Below are 17,649 nucleotides of genomic sequence, written 5' to 3' on the forward strand. Positions count from 1 at the left end.
TACTAATGGGAGATAAGACTACTTAGTAAGTTTTGCTATGTAGATTCTTCTGGGCTGATAAGGGTCTAGGGTTGTCTCCAGTGATTAACTTCTGTCCGTCCTGGTAGAGAGGGGGAGGTGGAGACCTCTTCTTGTATCTACTTCTTCTTAACTGCTTTCAGCTCAAAATAATCCTTATGCCAAAGGGGCATATTTGGGGGTGGTATATACTGGTACCCTTCAGGTTCATCACCTACAGCCCCATCCTGTCAGGGGGATGCAATTCATGTAGGGATGAGGCTGCTTGGTATTAACTCAGGAAGGTGTGTGTGGTGGGGGGTGGGAGATGGGGACCCGGGAGATGAAAGGAAAAAGGAAGTGGTGCTGTCAGCTGGAGTTGAAACAGGCGCCCGCCCGAGAGGCTCTTATGCCTACAGTTATCTGGAAACTAAGTCATCTTCTTCCCCATCCCATCACCAAAGGACCAGTATTGGTTGGCCAGCAACAAGGTGAACTTCCCTTCTTCTAACCTCTACCCTCTACCTCTTAGGTATATGCTGCCCTCTGGTATTCTGCTCCTGTTTAAGGCTACTCTTGGTGCTTATTTTAAACTGATTTCACCTCAATATGGAAGTTGAGTGTAGGAACAAGACTCATCCCATGCAATGTTCTTGGGAGCAGTCTCAGGACAGATAATAGAGATAATGATTAATATTTATTGTGCACTTAGTATGTGGCAGGCTCTGTGCTATGGGCCTTACATGCATAATCTTATTAAATTCTTCCAATGATCTACAAAGGAGGTTTGATTATTCTTTCCATTTTACAGATGTGAAGACTGAGTTTCAGAGAGTTACTTAACTTGCTTAAGGTCACACAGCCAGTAAGTGGCGAATCAACAATTAGAACACAGGCCTGCTGAGTTCTTGCTTCCAGTCACTTTACTGCAATAGGCCCCCAGAAGCAGGGCTGGAGTTCAGAAATTCTTTCTAGTGGAGCACCTGTGTCAGGGCTCCTGACCTTCTGATCTGTCCTGAGCCTTACAGATTCTATTCCTCAGGTTTCTCCCCTTATCTTTTCCCTTCCACTTCCGTTTCTTAATCCTCACTCCAGGCCTTCATCAATAGTCCAGGGTGACTTCTCTTCCTGAGACGTTGCTTTGAGCTCAGCACCCCCTACTCCTAAACCACCAGGGCTCCCCAATATCTAGAAAATAAAATTAAAACTTTTATTAGAGGTAACTGTCCCCATGATTCAATTATCTCCACCTGGTCCTTCCCATGACACGTGGGGATAATGGGAACCACAAGTCAAGATGAGGTTTGGGTGGGGACACAGCCAAGCCATTTCAAATGGTTAAATATAATTCTGCATATGCAGCATCGTAAGAAGCTCTATAACCTGGTGGCTAAGACTACAATACAGCCTGTGGACCTAAGCTAACCGGGTTCAAACTCTGGCTCTGCCCCTCACTAACTGTGTGGCCTTGGATGAGTTATTGAATCCTCAATGGTTCCATTTCTCTAATTGGAAAATACAGAGGCTAGGTTTATTGTGACGAATAGTTGAGTTAATACATGTAAGGTACCTGGCACGGAGAAGTTTATAAAAAATGTAACCTATTATCTTATAAAACATCCTTCTTCCTCACTTCGAGATGTCACTTGCTATCTTGTACCTAAGCTGAGCCCTCTCGGTGGAGGCAGTGAGGGTTCTTATGTGTTCTTCTCCGTTCCTGCCTGGCGTGTGTGCAGGGGCTGTTCATGTTGCTGAATTCACCATGGATCACAGGAAGAGGAAAACTTTTTCCAGTAGCCTATAGATAAGCTTTCCAAACTGTGATCACCTGGAGCAAACGGAGAGGAAAGGAGATAAACGAGGGGTGTTGAGTGCGGAGTGGAGGAAGGCTCCCTTTATCCTCCCATCACCAACTCCTCCTTCTCTTTAGGCCAGGCTTTTAATCAGGCTCTCCGTGTGCGGTCAGAGCGGGCACAGCCAGCTCCCGTCTCAGCCTCGCGTAGGTAGACCTCCCGGCCTCACCTGAGCGCCCCACAGCCCTGTGTACCTTCGCTCCCACCCAGGGTCCTGCGGCCCCTCCTCCCAGCATCCAACACTGGGAGCCCACCTGGACCTGGGCTGGCCTCCCTGCTCCGCACCTTCCTTCGCAGCCGCCGTCCTCGGGCTTCAGGAATGGCCACACCTCCCGGGGCCCCGCAAGGGTTAAGGCAGCAGAGAGGAGAGGTTTGGGCTGACGTCGCTCTGGCTGAAGGTGGTTCCCCTCAGATGAAGATGGGAGAGCCTGGCGAGCTGAAACCCGAGCTCCCGCTCAGCTGGGGCTCGGGGAGGTCCCTGTAAAAGCCGCCTGCCCCTGGCGTCCCTAGGTCCCTCCTCTCCCTCCCCAGCAGACGCTCGGGCACCAGTCGCGGCAAGGATGGAGCTGGGTTGCTGGACGCAGTTGGGGCTCACTTTTCTTCAGCTCCTTCTCATCTCGTCCTTGCCAAGAGGTACTGTGAGTAGCGTCCGGGACACCCTAGGAGGGAGCATTTTCCTTCTGAGGTCTGCCTGGGAGCAGGACTGGGAGTCTCAGGAGGTGTGGTGTATGTGTGTTTGGGGTGGGGGGGTTGGAAGGGGGTGCTTTTCCAGTGATAATCTTGGGGACTTGGCTGGTGGTGCTGGAGCTCCTGTGGCCCTCCCTGAGACTGTGACATGGTTTTGTCATCCCAAATCGTGGGCCTGAACTGTCTCAGGAAAGCGGACCAGCTCCTGTTTTATTTGCTCTTTTTATCATTTTAAAAGTACCAAATTGCCTTAGGGAATCAATTCTGAGTTGCCCGCTCTGACTTGCAAAAGCTAAGTTTCCCTTGGAAAGGGCTCCCTCAGAGGTGAGCAGGAAAGAAGGAAGAGAGGGAAAGAAAACGAAAAAGAAAAAGAAAGAAAAGGAAAGAGAGAGAAGGAAGGAAGGAAGGGGAGAGAGAGAGAGAAAGAAAAGAAAGAAAGAAAAGCAAGCAAGCAAGCAAGAAAGCAAGCAAGCAGGGCTTGCTTGGTGTTCTGGTGAATGTTGCTTCACGAAATCCTACAGTCATACCCCTTCAGAGCATATCCAAGCACAGGAGATTGACTCACTCAGCATATATAGACACACTCCCTTTCTGATGAGAGTGAGAAATAAGAAAAAAGCCAAGGTTAAAAGTGCAGATTGTTTCTGGGGATGCACAGGGTTTGTTTTGAAGGAGCTCTGGCTTCTTTGGTTTTCATATGTCATTTTCTAAGCCACAATCCCCAGGTCAAATGGGCTTCTGGGGACAAATGAGGCTGGTACATGACATGGAGATCCAGCTAAGGGCAGAAGCGAGGGAATGGCAGGCTTGTCTTATGACAGCCCGCTTGCTGGTAGGCAGGGAAATGGGAACGTCATAGGAACATCTGTCCTTCTATAGCCCAGGGGTAAGGTGAGACCTCATGAGGTGAGGTGAGGGCAGGCTGAGATGTACAGATATGACCAAATGGGGCAGCTCTGAATAGGGGCAAGCTATGTGTGAGCCTGCGCTGCTTCCCTTCTGTGCTGGTTACCTGTCACCTGAACTCTACCTGAGAGCTGGGTGCTCTGCCGCCGCAAGTAGCTGGCAAGTTCCTGAGAATGAAACAGGCCAGGTGGGGTGGGGAGGATGCTAAATGCAATAGCCTGTATAGAAGGGAAACTCAGCCATGGGCACATCCCTTCATGATCAGCAAAAAACTGAGATACACAAACCCCCCTGCCCTTCATTTTGGTCAAACTTTCCATCTACCTAGAGCCTGCCTGCCCAGGTAGGATGTTGCTTAATGATTTACAATAAAGATGGTGAGTGTTTCATTTGAATTTTGCCTCCATGGTGTCTGGAGCAGCCCAAAGACAATAATAAAGGAAGAAGGAACCCTTCGTAAGGGCTGGCAGTCCTTACACCAAGGGTAAGTGGGTGACTTTGCATTAAGGCACCTCCCTACTTCATCTTCGCCTTTGGGCATGGTGTCGGTGGACCAGCTCTAGAGGACCTGGTTCTTCTCAGAGTGCCAGGGCTCAGTGGATTCGATTCCTCAGGGTTACATCAGTGTTCCCCTGCTTCCTTTTTTATTACATGGCAGGTGAGGCTCTTCAAAGTCATAAAAGTTTTAAAAAAATAAAAATAAAAACACCTGAGCTGCCTCTTTTTCCTAGCCCAGAATCTGAAAAATCCATTTATTTCTGACCCGAGAACCTCTTTTACCTTTGGCTGTGAAAAAGCTTCAGGGAGGATGCACAGTTTGTTGGTGGCTAAACTGCTGCCTGAACCAGAGCGCAGCTTCATGTATTTAGCGAGGATATTTTAGTTGTTGAATGTTTTACTCACATTTCGAGGGAAGACAGAGGAATCGCGTGGAGAAGGAAAATATTTCTTCAAGCAGTGAAGGGAGTCCACTCCCTGCTGGGATGCTGAATCTGGCCCCAGTCGAGAAAAACTTGGAAGCATATTTCCTCTAATTAACTTTTCTAAAAAGAGTATTTGCTGAATTGTAAACATCCATGGGGATGGTACGGGAGAGCGTTGTTGCTCACCGGCATGTGACACATGTTGGGAGGATGAGAATCCAAACACGAGGCCAAGTGATAACACAACATAAACAGAAGCGGGGGAGAAGCCCAACTCCACTGACTTCACCAAATTGCAGTAGCTCTGCCAGTGTGATTCTGCCGAAGAGGAAAACCTCATTTAAAATATGGGACTCTTGGGAATGAAAACTTAATCTGGAGAACTTCATAAGTGTTGCTTCCAACAGACACTAACTTGTGGGGAATGAACATAAATGCAACCAGGGAAGATAATTTGAAGTGCAGATATTCAGTGGGCAGGAAAAGCCAGCTAAGAAAGGAAATGTGGAAAGAAAGCAACGGAGGCGTGTCAAGAAAAATTAGATGTTAGATTACACTGGGATGTGTTGGCAAATTCCCAGGAGAAAGCTAGGAAAATTGGGCCTTCTTGGCAGGGGTGGATTTTTGTGGGGATCATGAAGAGGGTGTTTCCCTAATATATACTCTGAGAGCTCCTGGCATCCCCAACAGGAAAATAATTTAATGATGGGATCATGGAGTTTAGGAGCTGAGAGTGACTTTAGAGATTATTTTAGTATGAGTCCCTCAATTCAGAGGACGAAGAGATTAAACATCAAGCAAACACTTAGTGAACATTTATTAATGTGTCCAGTCTTTGAGCCAAAGGCTTTATGTGCATTAATTCTCAGACCACCCTGAAACGGCATTGCTATTATTATCCCTGTTTTACAGATGAGGTTCAGAGAGGTTCTATGATACACAGAGGTTTAAGGATACACAGGCATGGTTCCTCCAAAAATTGAACATAGAATTACCATTTGATCTAGCAATTCAATTTCTGGTTATATACACAAAAGAATTGAAAGCAGGGACTTGATTAGATATTTTTACATCAACGTTCATAGCAGCATTATTCCCAATAGCCAAAAGGTGGAAACCACCCAAATGTCCATTGGTAAACTGGATGTAGTTTACACCTACAATGGAATATTATTCAGCCTTAAAAATAAAGGATATTCTGATACATGCTATAACACAGATGAACTTTAAGACCTTATGCTAAGTGAAAGAAGCCAGACACAAAAAGACAAATGTTCTGTCATTCCACTTACGTGAAGTACTTAGAATAGTCAAATTCATGTAGACAGAAAGTGGGATGGTAATTGCCGGGGGCCAGGAGAAGGTGGAATGGGAGTTATTATTTGATGGGTACAGAGTTTCAATGTGGAATAGTGAAAAGTTCTGGAGATAGATGGTGGTGATGGTTGCACAATAGTATGAATGTACTTATGCCACTGAACCATGCACTTAAAAACGATTTGAGGCCGGGCGTGGTGGCTCACGCCTGTAATGCTAGCACTTTGGGAGGCCAAGGCGGGTGGGTGAGGTCAGGAGATCAAGACCATCCTGGCTAACACAGTGTGAAACCCTGTCTCTACTAAAAATACAAAAAATTAGCTGGGCGTGGTGGTGGGCGCTTGTAGTCCCAGCTACGCGGGAGGCTGAGGCAGGAGAATGGTGTGAACCCGGGAGGTGGAGCTTGCAGTGAGCCGAGATTGCACCACTGCTCTCCAGCCTGGGCAACAGAGTGAGACTCTGTCTCAAACAAACAAACAAACAAAAAACCCAACCAACCAACCAAACAAAAAAACTATTTGAAAGGTAATTTTTTGTATTTTTCCACAATAAATAAATAAACGACTACACTAGCAGATTAGTGGAGCCCAGGGTGAGCTCAGGCTGTCTAGTTTCTGAACCCAAGTTCTCCCGTTACCTGGAGGACTTACATTCACACATCCAGCATATGGACTGATTATGCTGACGGACATCTAACTTTGTTAAGGTTTCAGGACGCACATGAAGCAGGGGAGAGAGAGCCCTTGCTAGCTCCTGTTTTAGTGGCATTGTTGCTGTGTCTTGGCTGGCTGTGGCAAAGAGGGAGACTATGCTGATAGACCACAAACTGGCAGCCTTTGGAGCCAAAAGACCTGCAGAAGGTATTTAGTAGGACACAAGTGCTTCAGAGTGTTTTGAACCTGAATGTCTTGAGTTAGGCTGGATCCTCTCTAGGGTCTGACACCCCACTTCTCAACCCATATGTTTGATACCTGCTAATCCCTACTAGCATTTGAAGTTCTGACCTCCCATTTCTGAGAGGGATGGGACAGGAAGGGGGAATGAGAGGGAGAAGATGGAAGGCTGGATGGTGAATGGAGGGAAACAAGGGAGTTAAGCTGCTGAGGACTAATTGGCCAACAGGATTTTTCAGAGCATCTGGTACATCAGACTTTATCAGTGTCTAACATATTTTAATCTGTATATTTCATGGAACATAATCTTACCTATCTCTGTGACCTCTAACTCATTGGTAAAATGTTTTACTTTCATAAATGCCCTTGAGCATGAGCTTTCAGTGGAAACTGAGACAGGGCTGGGTGTTATATCTGGGTCAATTACCTGTGAACAAAGTACCTTAGACATAGGAGCCCAGAAGCAGAGGTGACCTAGAGTGTGTAAGTCCCTCAGGAATATGCAGAAGTCTTGGGGAGGGCTTTAGAATGCCACTGGCATGGACCATCGGGTTGACTTAATCTTATCCACGTCTGGGTTATACTGGCTAGACAGAAATGGCCAAGATAATGGTGCCTGGGACCTAATGACAGGTCTTAAGTCTGAAAATTATTTCCATCTGCCCCACTGGGGTGGCCAATCCTGATGCAAAGGAAAACTTCTCTACCTGCCTCCCCTGAGATCAGCTGTAGAAGCTGCAGTTGATTTGGGGTGTAAGCAAATTGAGAAAAGCGTCATTTCCATGATAAATGAGGGAAGGTTGTGCCCTATTCCCCCCTCATGGGGGAGGAGCTGTCATCCTCACTTTGTGGATATTTGAAAGTAACAAGAGCCCAGCCTCCCTCCCCTCTTATTTTAAAGACGAGGGAAATGCAATGTTTACATTTTCCAGTTCCTGAATTCCAGGGCAGAGAACCCAGAGGCCAGCTGGAAAACTGAAAGCTACCAGATCAGTGGCAGAAACTCTATCAGATTCCAAGCCTGGTCTATGTTTAAGGAATTCTGTTTGTCAGTCATCTCAACACCTGGGCGAGAGCTTTAGATTAAAATGAAGAGAAAGAAGTAAAAAATTCAGGACACACCAGATCTCATACCTATAAACAGAACCACTCCAGGAAGGCAGAGAATTGGAGTTGGCTGGAGATATTCCTCTCTGAATCAGAGTGACTGCTACCCCTACTCAACTCTACCCCTTTTTCTTGGTTGTAATTGTCTGTGAGACAGACTAAGAGCTCATGTGGGTTGAGAGTCGAGTAAGTAGGGGTTGCACATCAGAGCATCTTTACCCTTGATGATAGAATCATCAATGGTGGAAACACCTTTGAAGAGGCTTCCATCCTAGCATACCTAAGGAAATGAATCCCAAGTTTGGCTATCCAAATAATTTATTGAGTTTGTGGTAAACACTAGGCACTCCCCTATATGCTTTTTATATATTTACTTAGTCCTCACCACAAACCTAGGAGGTAAGTACTATTGTTGTTTGCCCCACTTCACATACAAAGGAGCTTAGGCAAAGGGTTTCAGTACCTGCCCGGGTCATATAACTGGATATCCATGTTTTTGAATCCAGTCTGACTCCATAAGGCATGCCCTGAAATACGACACAACACCACTACAGTAAGCAGTAGGTCCAACGGTGGCAGATCTGCTGGCTGTATTTTGGCCAAATGATAAAAAATCATGGTGTTAGTAAAGGAGTCTGATTATCCCTGGAACATCCCAAGTGCCCAGATTGGCCTGCGTCAAGTCATGTGCTCACCTCTGTGGAGGTGGAGTGGATGCAGGAAAAAACAGAGGCATCAGCAGCCCCAGTAGCACCACATGGAACCCAAGAGGAGCCGTTCCCTAGGGGAAACAGGGGTGCCAGGCAGACTGAAAGTCCAACCAGTTTCTGGGATAGTTGTCCACGGTGTCATGTACCTTGCTCTCAGTAGATATGAGAGGTGAGAGTTTCTTTGTCCCATGGTAAATTTTTATCATCCAAATCACGTGTCTGTTTGCAGAGGAACGGAATTGCGAATGAGACCATTTATTTCCAGCATGGCCCTGACATTGTGTACGTCTGCTCCTTTATGGATGTGTTCTGTGTAAACTCTTAAGCCATGGGATGGGAGGAGCAGCCCTGGAATGAATAAGGGGGAGCACTTTTCTCCCTTCTTTTTTGGCAAAAATAGTTGATGAATATTGCAGGGGATGGAGACTCAATCCCTTTTACTCTAATCCTAAGATGGGTTTTAACCAATTCATCTCAACTTTGAATGAGGATCTACTATCTACCAGATACCAACGTCCTGGATCTTATATCAGCTATTTAAGGAAGTGGCCCCCTTGGCTGAGCAGCTATGAAGACTACTATTTCTGTCACTCTTCTGTCTCTGGTGTTGGATAAATGCCTTTATTTTTGCAGTCTGGGCATCTTTATCATCGCCTTCTCTGAAGTTCTGGCTGTCTCAGAGGGTTGAATTAGTGGTTTGGCAGCAAGCATCCCTGTAAGTAGAAGTCTGGTCAGTTGACTTGATTGGAAAACCAGGCTGTTGCTGCCAGAACAGAGTGAGGAACACATTTAGCTAACTGTAGCTCAGGGGCGACACAGCAGTTGTCCTCACGCACTGAATTTATGGTGGGTTGAAAAAAATTCCAGCTGGCTTAATGAAAAACCACTGGATGGAGAGGGGATGTTGGGTTGGTTTGCTTGAAATCAAATGAATTGTTTGATGATTCCAAGAAACTAAAGCGTCAATGTTTTTCAAATCCAGTTGCACTTCTATTTACTTTATAATTCCACTGGATGGTATAAGGGAAAAAGACAAAATGAGGCTCTGTGGTCAAACAACTTGAGGTGATCAGTTACTGAGGTGATCAGTTAAAGAGGAAAGAGTAAGAAGGGAATTTGAAAATCTAAGAAACATGGGCTTCCCTTTAGACTTTTGCATCCACCATGGGATCCCTCCTTAGAAGTTAACGAGAATGATGGAGAACACCTGAAATGTCCTAGGACAAGGTGCCTGGGCTTAGCTTCTACCTGGTATCATCTACTCCTACAATTTTCAACCTACCTTTGCTTACTTGGATACAAGCAGAAGGGAGGACATGGCTGGTGGTAAAAAATCCTTTTTACAACACTTTTTGTTCTGGCTTTTTGCCTCCCAGGGGGTTAACTGCCTGCTTCTCAATGGTGTTCAGCCTCCCTTTTGGGCAAGCCTGATTCTCTGGCCAATCCACTGATAGAACACAATGGGTAAGTATCTCAAGCCCTAATGGAAATGAGATACAAATTGCAGTCAACAAAAATATTCACTAATGGACCCAGTGGATTCCTCTTTCTGTACAATAGAGACTCTGAAAAGTCACAGCAAGAGAAGATTCTAACATCAGTCTTTGTCGCAAATAGCCTTCACGCTGGGAATCACACATGCTCCCATGTCCATATTCATGTATTTATTCAGTAATCCTTATCAAGCCCCTATCAGGTGCCAGGCATGGTTATAGGTGTTGGGTATATCAAGATGAATAGGACAAAGTCCTTTTTCTGAAGGCACTTGCAATCTACTGAGAGAACTTATGGTTCAACTTGGCATTTCCCAAAGTGGGTTTCAGGAAATGCTAATCCTGGGAGACAGTCAGCAAAAGTAAACAGAATCCAGGATGTTATGATGAAATAAGTCTGGGGGATTTGAAGATTGTAGACTCTGCAGAGTCCTGCAGTAAAGAAAGCTATAATTCATTTTTACAATGAAACATTTCACAAAGTTGTTTAGCCACAGAGCCTCTTTTTGTCTTTTTACCTTATGCCATCCAGCGGAATTAGTACTTCATGAAATACAGTTTGGAAAACTCTGATCTCTTGCCCATAAGGCATGAAACATGGAAGGATATCTCACCATTACAGAGGAAAGGATAAGAAGGGACTTTGAAAGTCTAAGAATCATGGGCCTCTCTTCAGACTTTTGCTGAGGTATGGGTAGGAAGTCTGATGTCCTCATCACTTAACATTTGCTGAGATGTTGAAAGGGCCATGGAGATGATGGCACATCCATGTTCCTATAAGAAAGGTTCTCGCCAGCGCTAATCGGTTTGGGCTGTGGAGAAAACTCATTTCCTGTATTCCAGGTGCTTGTAGTAATGTGAGTGGTCTGGGATCACTTGGCAAACTGAGGTGTGAATCTCATTAGCACGCCTGATGATGTGGCAGTCTGGGGGAGTGAGAAGAGCTGTGCCTTGACTTCCCAGCTAGATGTATCATGTCAGATACAATTATCATCAGTCTACAGAGAATATTTGAGCATCCTTCTAATCCCTGGGACATTGAATCTAGGGTCTAATCACTCCCCTCCCCAGCCTCTTTTTTCCCCTCCCCTCCCCCAGAGGCTTTGTCAATCCCTTGCGATTATTTGTTTGAGGTGCCCCCTGCATTGTCACTGTTTCTACCTGATTGATATTTTATCAGATCATGATCGACTACCAAACATTTGACTACAATGTAAAGTAAGAATTGTGGTCCAATTTGTGGTCAAAATTACTCTTGTGTTTGCCAGTTCTGGTAGAGCCCAGTCACTGTGACCCTGATTTGCACAACCTGAAAGTGGTCTGTCTGTTTACACTGGGGCTGTATCCCACAGAGACAGCATATGGGTTTGAGCTGTTCGTTGACCCCTTGTTTGTTGTTTGTGGGACCTTCTTTATTCCTGCCTTTGCTAAATACTGTTCTTGTTGTCACGCAACACAGTTTTTCCCTTGGCCCTAGCATTGTGTGCCTTTTCTCTCTGCCTGGACTTGTTTCAGACAGGATGACTGCAGTGACAATGGATGAGGAATGAAACCAGCTGCTCCTTAAAGGGCATCTTGCCTAGGTGGATTTTGGGAAGCTATGATCTTCTCAGCCCCCACTGAATATATATCGAATTCATCTTTGATACATATTTCTTGGAATGGATATACGTTTACATGTGCATGCACGCAGAATAATAAAAGTAGGCATAAGAGGTGCATATTTCTGTGTGTATATGTATGTATGTGCACATGCATGGGGTATAAAGCATTGTGGTTTGAAACACTGATCAGGGTTTGAATCCTGGCTCTGTCATTTATGGCTAGTTTTATTCAGCAAGTTACTTCCCCTCACTGATGTGGCCCTATCACCTTCCAATCTGCAGACTGAGGATAATTGTATCTATATCATAGGTTGACTGCAGGTATTAAATGAGATAATCCATTTAGCATACTTAGCGTAGTGCCTGGCAAAATGGGAAAACTTGAGAAATTAAAGTTGTCACATACTCCTCCCGTTCCTTCTCATACTGTTCCCACTAACACAAGTTTCACAAGGAATTGAGAAGCAATGATACTGGGTGTTTCCATCTATAGTTTGATGAAACTTACATGATCCTCATGAGGCTCCCTTTTTCAGGCCAAAGTCCCATTCTACACGTCGGTGACTGTCAGAAAGAGAGAAAAAAAGAATCCCAAAAGACTTGTCATACGTCTATCTGTTGACACTTGCTCTCTCTCTGGTTTTAATATGCATCCACCTTCCAGCCTGAGGAGAAATGCCTTCCACATGCCATGGCTTCATTTCTTTGTGTTTGAAATAGGGCTGGTGGCAGGTTCTTGTAGGCACGTGAGGGATAATATCTTATAGAACAGGTGGTTCTGGGCTAATGATGTTCCACCCCAAACACTGAGGCCCCCTTAAAAGTCTGCAGATGAGACGTTGCTCATGACCATCCACCTGTTATAATTCAAGTTTAGAGCCAGCCAGGAATCCTTAGGCAAAAAGAAGTTTCCCTTGATCTTGTTCTAGCTTGCAGAGCTGGGGGAGGTAACTATAATAAGGACTAGCCTGCCTAAAGCTGCTGTCAGCTCAGGACTTCGGGACCCATTGGACATACCATTACAAATGCATCACCCTGGCTCAACATTTTTCTACACTTGACATCTGTTGTTGGCCAGCTGCCTTTGGTAGACAGAAAATCTGGCTTTGGCTTTGCATAGGGGAATCTGGATAGGAGGACAGTAACAGTAATTCTGGAAGCTTTTGGCAAAGAGGTAGACCATGGCAGATCAAGACCCCTGCTGTAGTCCTAATGCACTCTGACTCAGAAAGATTTTAAAGTGTGCAAGACTGGGAACAGGTGGGATAGTTTGTAAAATTCTTGGGTCTTGGGAAAACGAGATTGGATTTTTAGGGTATAGCTTATATTTCATTGTTTTTAATGTAGTCATTCTAGTGCTTTGATTGATATAATATTTGCTGAATTGTATTGCCAAGTTTTATTTATCTGTTTTTGAGGCTGGATCTTGCTCTGTCACCTAGGCTGAAGTGCAGTGGCACAATCATGGTTCACTGCAGCCTTGACCTCCTGGGCTCAAGTGATCCTCCCACCTCAGCCTCCTAAGTAGCTGGGACCACAGATGTATACCACTGTGCCCAGTTAATTTTTTAATTTTTTTGTAGAAACTGGGGGCGGGGGTGTGGTGGGGGTTGGGTTTGCTGTGTTGCCTAGGCTGGTCTCAAACTTCTGACCTCAAGCCATTCCCCGCCACAGCCTCCCAAAGCTCTAGGATTACAGGCATGAGCCATCACACCTGGCTGCCAAGTATTTTTAGATGCATTATTCAATTATTTTTTTCGGTAACCAGTGCTAATAAAAATAAGACCTATTCAGCTCGTATTCCAACATTTGAAATAATCCAGAAGCAGCTGTCCTTCAATGATTTCGAGCACCACAGTTGTTGAGGATAATGGCAACTGGGGGCTCCTCCAAACTCCTAGAGTTTGGGTTTTGTTCCCTTTGGATATGGATGTAGAATTTCTGTTTTTAAAGTAAAGCAGCAGGGGGCAAGATAAATGGAAGAGGGATTAGAGAAAAGGGACCAGGAAAGGCAAAAGCAAGTGGGTGGAGCCCAGAATGCCATGATATAAACCTGAACAGACTGCTTGAAAAGGCCATGTATGTGTGGGCCCCTGGAGGAGACATTACATCTCGCCTCCTTCGCTCCCTTGCCATCTGTGTCTTTTTCTATTCTGCAGAGAATAAGGGTAATGTCTGATAAATATGTATTTTTTTCTTCAAAAACCCTTTATGCTCGTTGTGTTTTTTCAACTTCAGTGACATCAACAATCTCATCCCTGTGCCTCCATCCTCTTGAAGCTTTGGGGAAATGCCGTGGCAAGCTGTCTTGTCCATGGTTGTCCAGCAGCATAACGGAGGGGCAGATGCCGTGGATGTGGGTCCAGAGTATAGCCCAGAAGGTCAGAATCCCTTTCAAGGCCACTAAGAAGTCAGGGTTATTATCCTTCATCTTTAGATAAAGTTCATCTTTACGTGGACTGGAGGGAAGGTACCTTTCTTGGTAACACATTCTCCTGGAAATAGTAAAAGCAGCATCATAGGGCTGTGATTCTTAAAGGAATATGCTTATTTGAAAGGTAGAGACTTAGCTCCTACCTCCAGAGATTCTGAGGGAAGAGGTCTGGTCTTTGGTCCAGGAATAAGACTTTTAAACAAGCATCACAGGTAGTTTCAATACAGGTGGTCTGGAGAGAGTGTTGTAAGTGAGAACATGGGCTTCTGATGCACACAGACTCAGTCCCAGCTCCGCCACTTACTGTGTAACCTTGATTAAGGTACTTAATCTTTCTGTGCCTTGATTTCTTTATATATAAAATGCAAGATAGTAATGCAATTGTGTCGACTAAATGAAAGAACACAGAGAAACACACGGAAAGCACTCAGCATGGTGTCTGGCTCAGAGCAAGCTCTCCATGTAAGTTTATTGCTGTTGTTGCCATTCAGAATGATGAATGACATACCTGAGAGCCAGACCAGCATGATGGTTAATGCTCTCTGACTCTGGAAACAGCCTACTTGGATTTGAATTCTATCTCTGCTACTTACTGCTTGTGAGTATTTAACCCCTCTGAACCTCAGTTTTCTCATCTATAAGATAGAAGTGTTAATTGTCCCTATGCTATAGGGTCGTTGTAATGATTAAATGAGATGATATAGATGAACAACCTAGAACTGTGTCTGGTATATAGAAAGTGCTGTGAAGGTGTTTGCTATTATTATCTGAAACAGGTTATTCATCAACCATTTTCAGTGATTTCAGAGTATAGTGATATCTCCCCTAAACTTTCCTTTGGTGTCACCATTGGAAGCAGAGTTCTGTTCTGAATAGACTACTGATATGACTCAGAGCATGATTGTTGATCTTAAATATGATAGTAACACTGAGTGCTTACTGAGCACCCTGCTAGCCACTTTCCTTTTTGATTTTTAATTTTTTTTTTTAGACAGGGTCTCACTCTGTCACCCAGGCTGGAGTGCAGTGGTGTGATCACAACTCACTGCAGCCTTGACCTCCCAGGCACATGCAATTCTTTCACCTCAGCCTCCTGAGTAGTTGGGACTACAGGCATGTGGGACTGTGCCCAGCTAATTTTTATACTTTTAAAGACAGGGTCTCACTATGCTGTCCAGGCGGGTGTCAAACTCCTGGGCTCAAGAGATCCTCCAGCTTCAGTCTCCCAAAAATGCTTGGGTTACAGGCATGAACCACCCTGCCCGGCCTAACCATTTTCCTTTTATTAGGTTTTGTATACTCATCACAACCATGAAGAAGTGCTATTATTACCCACATTTCACAGACGAGAAAACTAGGAAGTTTAGTGACTCTCCCAAGGCCACCTAGGAACTGGTGGAGCTGGGATTCAAATTTGGGCAGCCTCATTCCTAGATGTTTCTACTCACCAATGCTGCTTTCTTCAACTGTAAAGTCAGAGGCATGAACTCTCAAGAACCGATGTATTGTGTTGGAAAGAGCAAGGCTTTGTCCCTAAAAAGCTGAGTTCTGATCTTTCTTTTTACCTGAAAGCTGGGGCAATTTATTTACCCTCTTTCCTTATCTACTAAATGAAGAAAATAACCTACTTCAAAGGGTGGTTATGAGAATGTAATGAGCTAGTATGTGTCAAGGGCTCATATATATTCTTAGTGGGTGCTGGAAGTAGAGGAGGTTGAATGAAAAGCCTCAGTGTGAGGTACTGTGCTTAATAAAGGGTGAGAAAGGAAAGAAAGCAACACATTCATTTTCACTCCTTTACCTCTCCCCAGGGTACATGATCAAAAATCAGATTTCTAGCAAATCCATTGAAAATTTTATCACTCCTGGTACCCAAACAGGGGGTGATGAAGGCCTTGACTCTCCAGCTGTCAATATGCTGTTAACAGGAGCAGCTGTGAGAAGGAAGGAGAAGACTGAGGTCACCTAGGTTGAGATGCAACCAGGATGCACCGAGGGTCACTTGGTGACTGGTTGGCTGTCAAAAGCTCAGGGGAGGGATAGAATCACCAAGGGCCCCAGCAAGCAACCCTCTGACTCACAGTCTCATGGTTCCTGCCTGGCCTTGTCGGTGTCATCAGCCCCATGGAGCCAGTGGTCAGATCCTCCAGTGGTTAGGAATGTTGTGTGCTGTTTAGACATCAATACCAGAGATTCAGACAGCACAAGATGAGGGGGCAGTGAGTAGGGATGGGTGAGGAGCCCAAGTTGCCTAGCTGTATCTCTCTCTGATTCCTATGTCCTTTTTTCTCCCTCTGGTCTCAGAAGGTTTATAGAATGCAGACGGTAAAAATAAAACCCCAGTAGAAATTTTAATTAAATGTGGTTAGAAGGGAGAGCTGTGGGGTTTTTGGTGGACTCAAAGGTAGGTTTTCACATCAAGGAAGAGGAGCAGGCACATGACAAAAGTGTCTTTCTTTGCCACCTTCTGGGGTGGTCTTGGCCAGGGCCTTTAGTCTGACATGTGATGTTTCTATCCGGTCTGGAACAGCCTGACCTTTATGTTCATACAGAATCCTCAGAGTCTTTTCAGGTTGACCTTAACAGCCATCATGGCAACATATTTTCTTAAAATATAATGTTGAAGACATTGCACTTGCAGACTATGCCTGAGGGGCACATTTGCTGCTCCTGTCCTTCTGCACAGCTAAGCCCCTGCTGTTTGAGGGATTACATGCTTCTCCATTTGTCAGCAGTAGAAACAGACCAGTATTGGATAGTCGTAAAGCACATTTTGTCAGCCTGGTGAGGGGCTGTGCAAGATGATGATGATGATGATGATGACAGCTTTCTTTCACTCACTCATTCATTCGTTTACCAAATATATGAAAGCTGAACCTGTGCCAATTGGTCAGCATTGTTTTCATTGACTTGCTATTCTCATTGATAAAACAGGACCAAGAGGTTAAATGTCTTACATTTGCCAAAGTGAATTCTGGAATAAATAGGGCTGGACTAATATAACTGGACTTCCCACTTTAGATAGGAGATACCAGTATGGCTGCCCATAGCCATGGAAGTTGAGAGAAGTGTTTGGACTTATGATGCCAAAATACTTTGCAACTCTGTTAATTTTTTTACCCTGATTTTAGAGAGGGGATCAGGGGAGCACTTGCACACATAGAATAATTATGCAGCAATTTAAAATTTCTTGTAAAGACTATTCAATGCCAAGAGAAAATGTTCATGATACAAGAAAAAAAAAGCAACTTATAAAATAAAACAATTTTGAGAGGTAATAAGACTCTATGTTTATACATTTATTAATACCTACATGTGGATATATATGCCCATTGAAAACATGACTTGAAGGATAGACATCAAAATGTTGACATTATTTTGAATACCTTTAATTTCCTTATTTAGACTTTCCTTCATTTTCCAAAGATTTTCACAAGGAACTCTTTTTTTGGGGGGGAATAAAAAGTGTACTGGTTTTTTTGGGGGTGGGTGCGGGGAGGGTTGTGCAGGGATGATTAGGCAGAGCACAGAGAATTCTTAGGGCAGTAAAACCGCTCTGTAGGATACTCTAATGGTGAGTACATGACATTATACATTTTTCCAAACCCATAGAATGTACAAGACCAAGAGTGAACCCTAATGTAAACTGTGGGCTCCAGTGATAATGATGAGTCCATGTAGGTCATCAGTTGTAATAAATGCACAACTCTAGTGGGGATGTTGAT

At 44.6% G+C, this 17,649-nt stretch overlaps 1 protein-coding gene across 2 annotated transcripts in view; it reads left to right on the top strand.

The window, feature by feature from the left end:
* The first annotated feature begins 2,246 nt into the window (after positions 1 to 2,246).
* The window catches only part of LOC105471560 (peptidase domain containing associated with muscle regeneration 1), a 99,265-nt gene continuing 83,862 nt past the window's right edge, over positions 2,247 to 17,649 (top strand). Inside the window, exon 1 of one of the 2 annotated variants that reach the window (XM_011724098.3) lies at positions 2,247 to 2,483. In XM_011724098.3, the coding sequence (XP_011722400.2) occupies positions 2,411 to 2,483 (73 nt within the window). In that variant the 5' untranslated portion in view covers positions 2,247 to 2,410. The remainder of the gene's footprint in view (positions 2,484 to 17,649) is intronic. The other variant, XM_011724099.3, reaches the window with a different exon arrangement.

This window comes from Macaca nemestrina, chromosome 12, assembly GCF_043159975.1.
Source record: "Macaca nemestrina isolate mMacNem1 chromosome 12, mMacNem.hap1, whole genome shotgun sequence".
Taxonomy (NCBI): domain Eukaryota; kingdom Metazoa; phylum Chordata; class Mammalia; order Primates; family Cercopithecidae; genus Macaca; species Macaca nemestrina.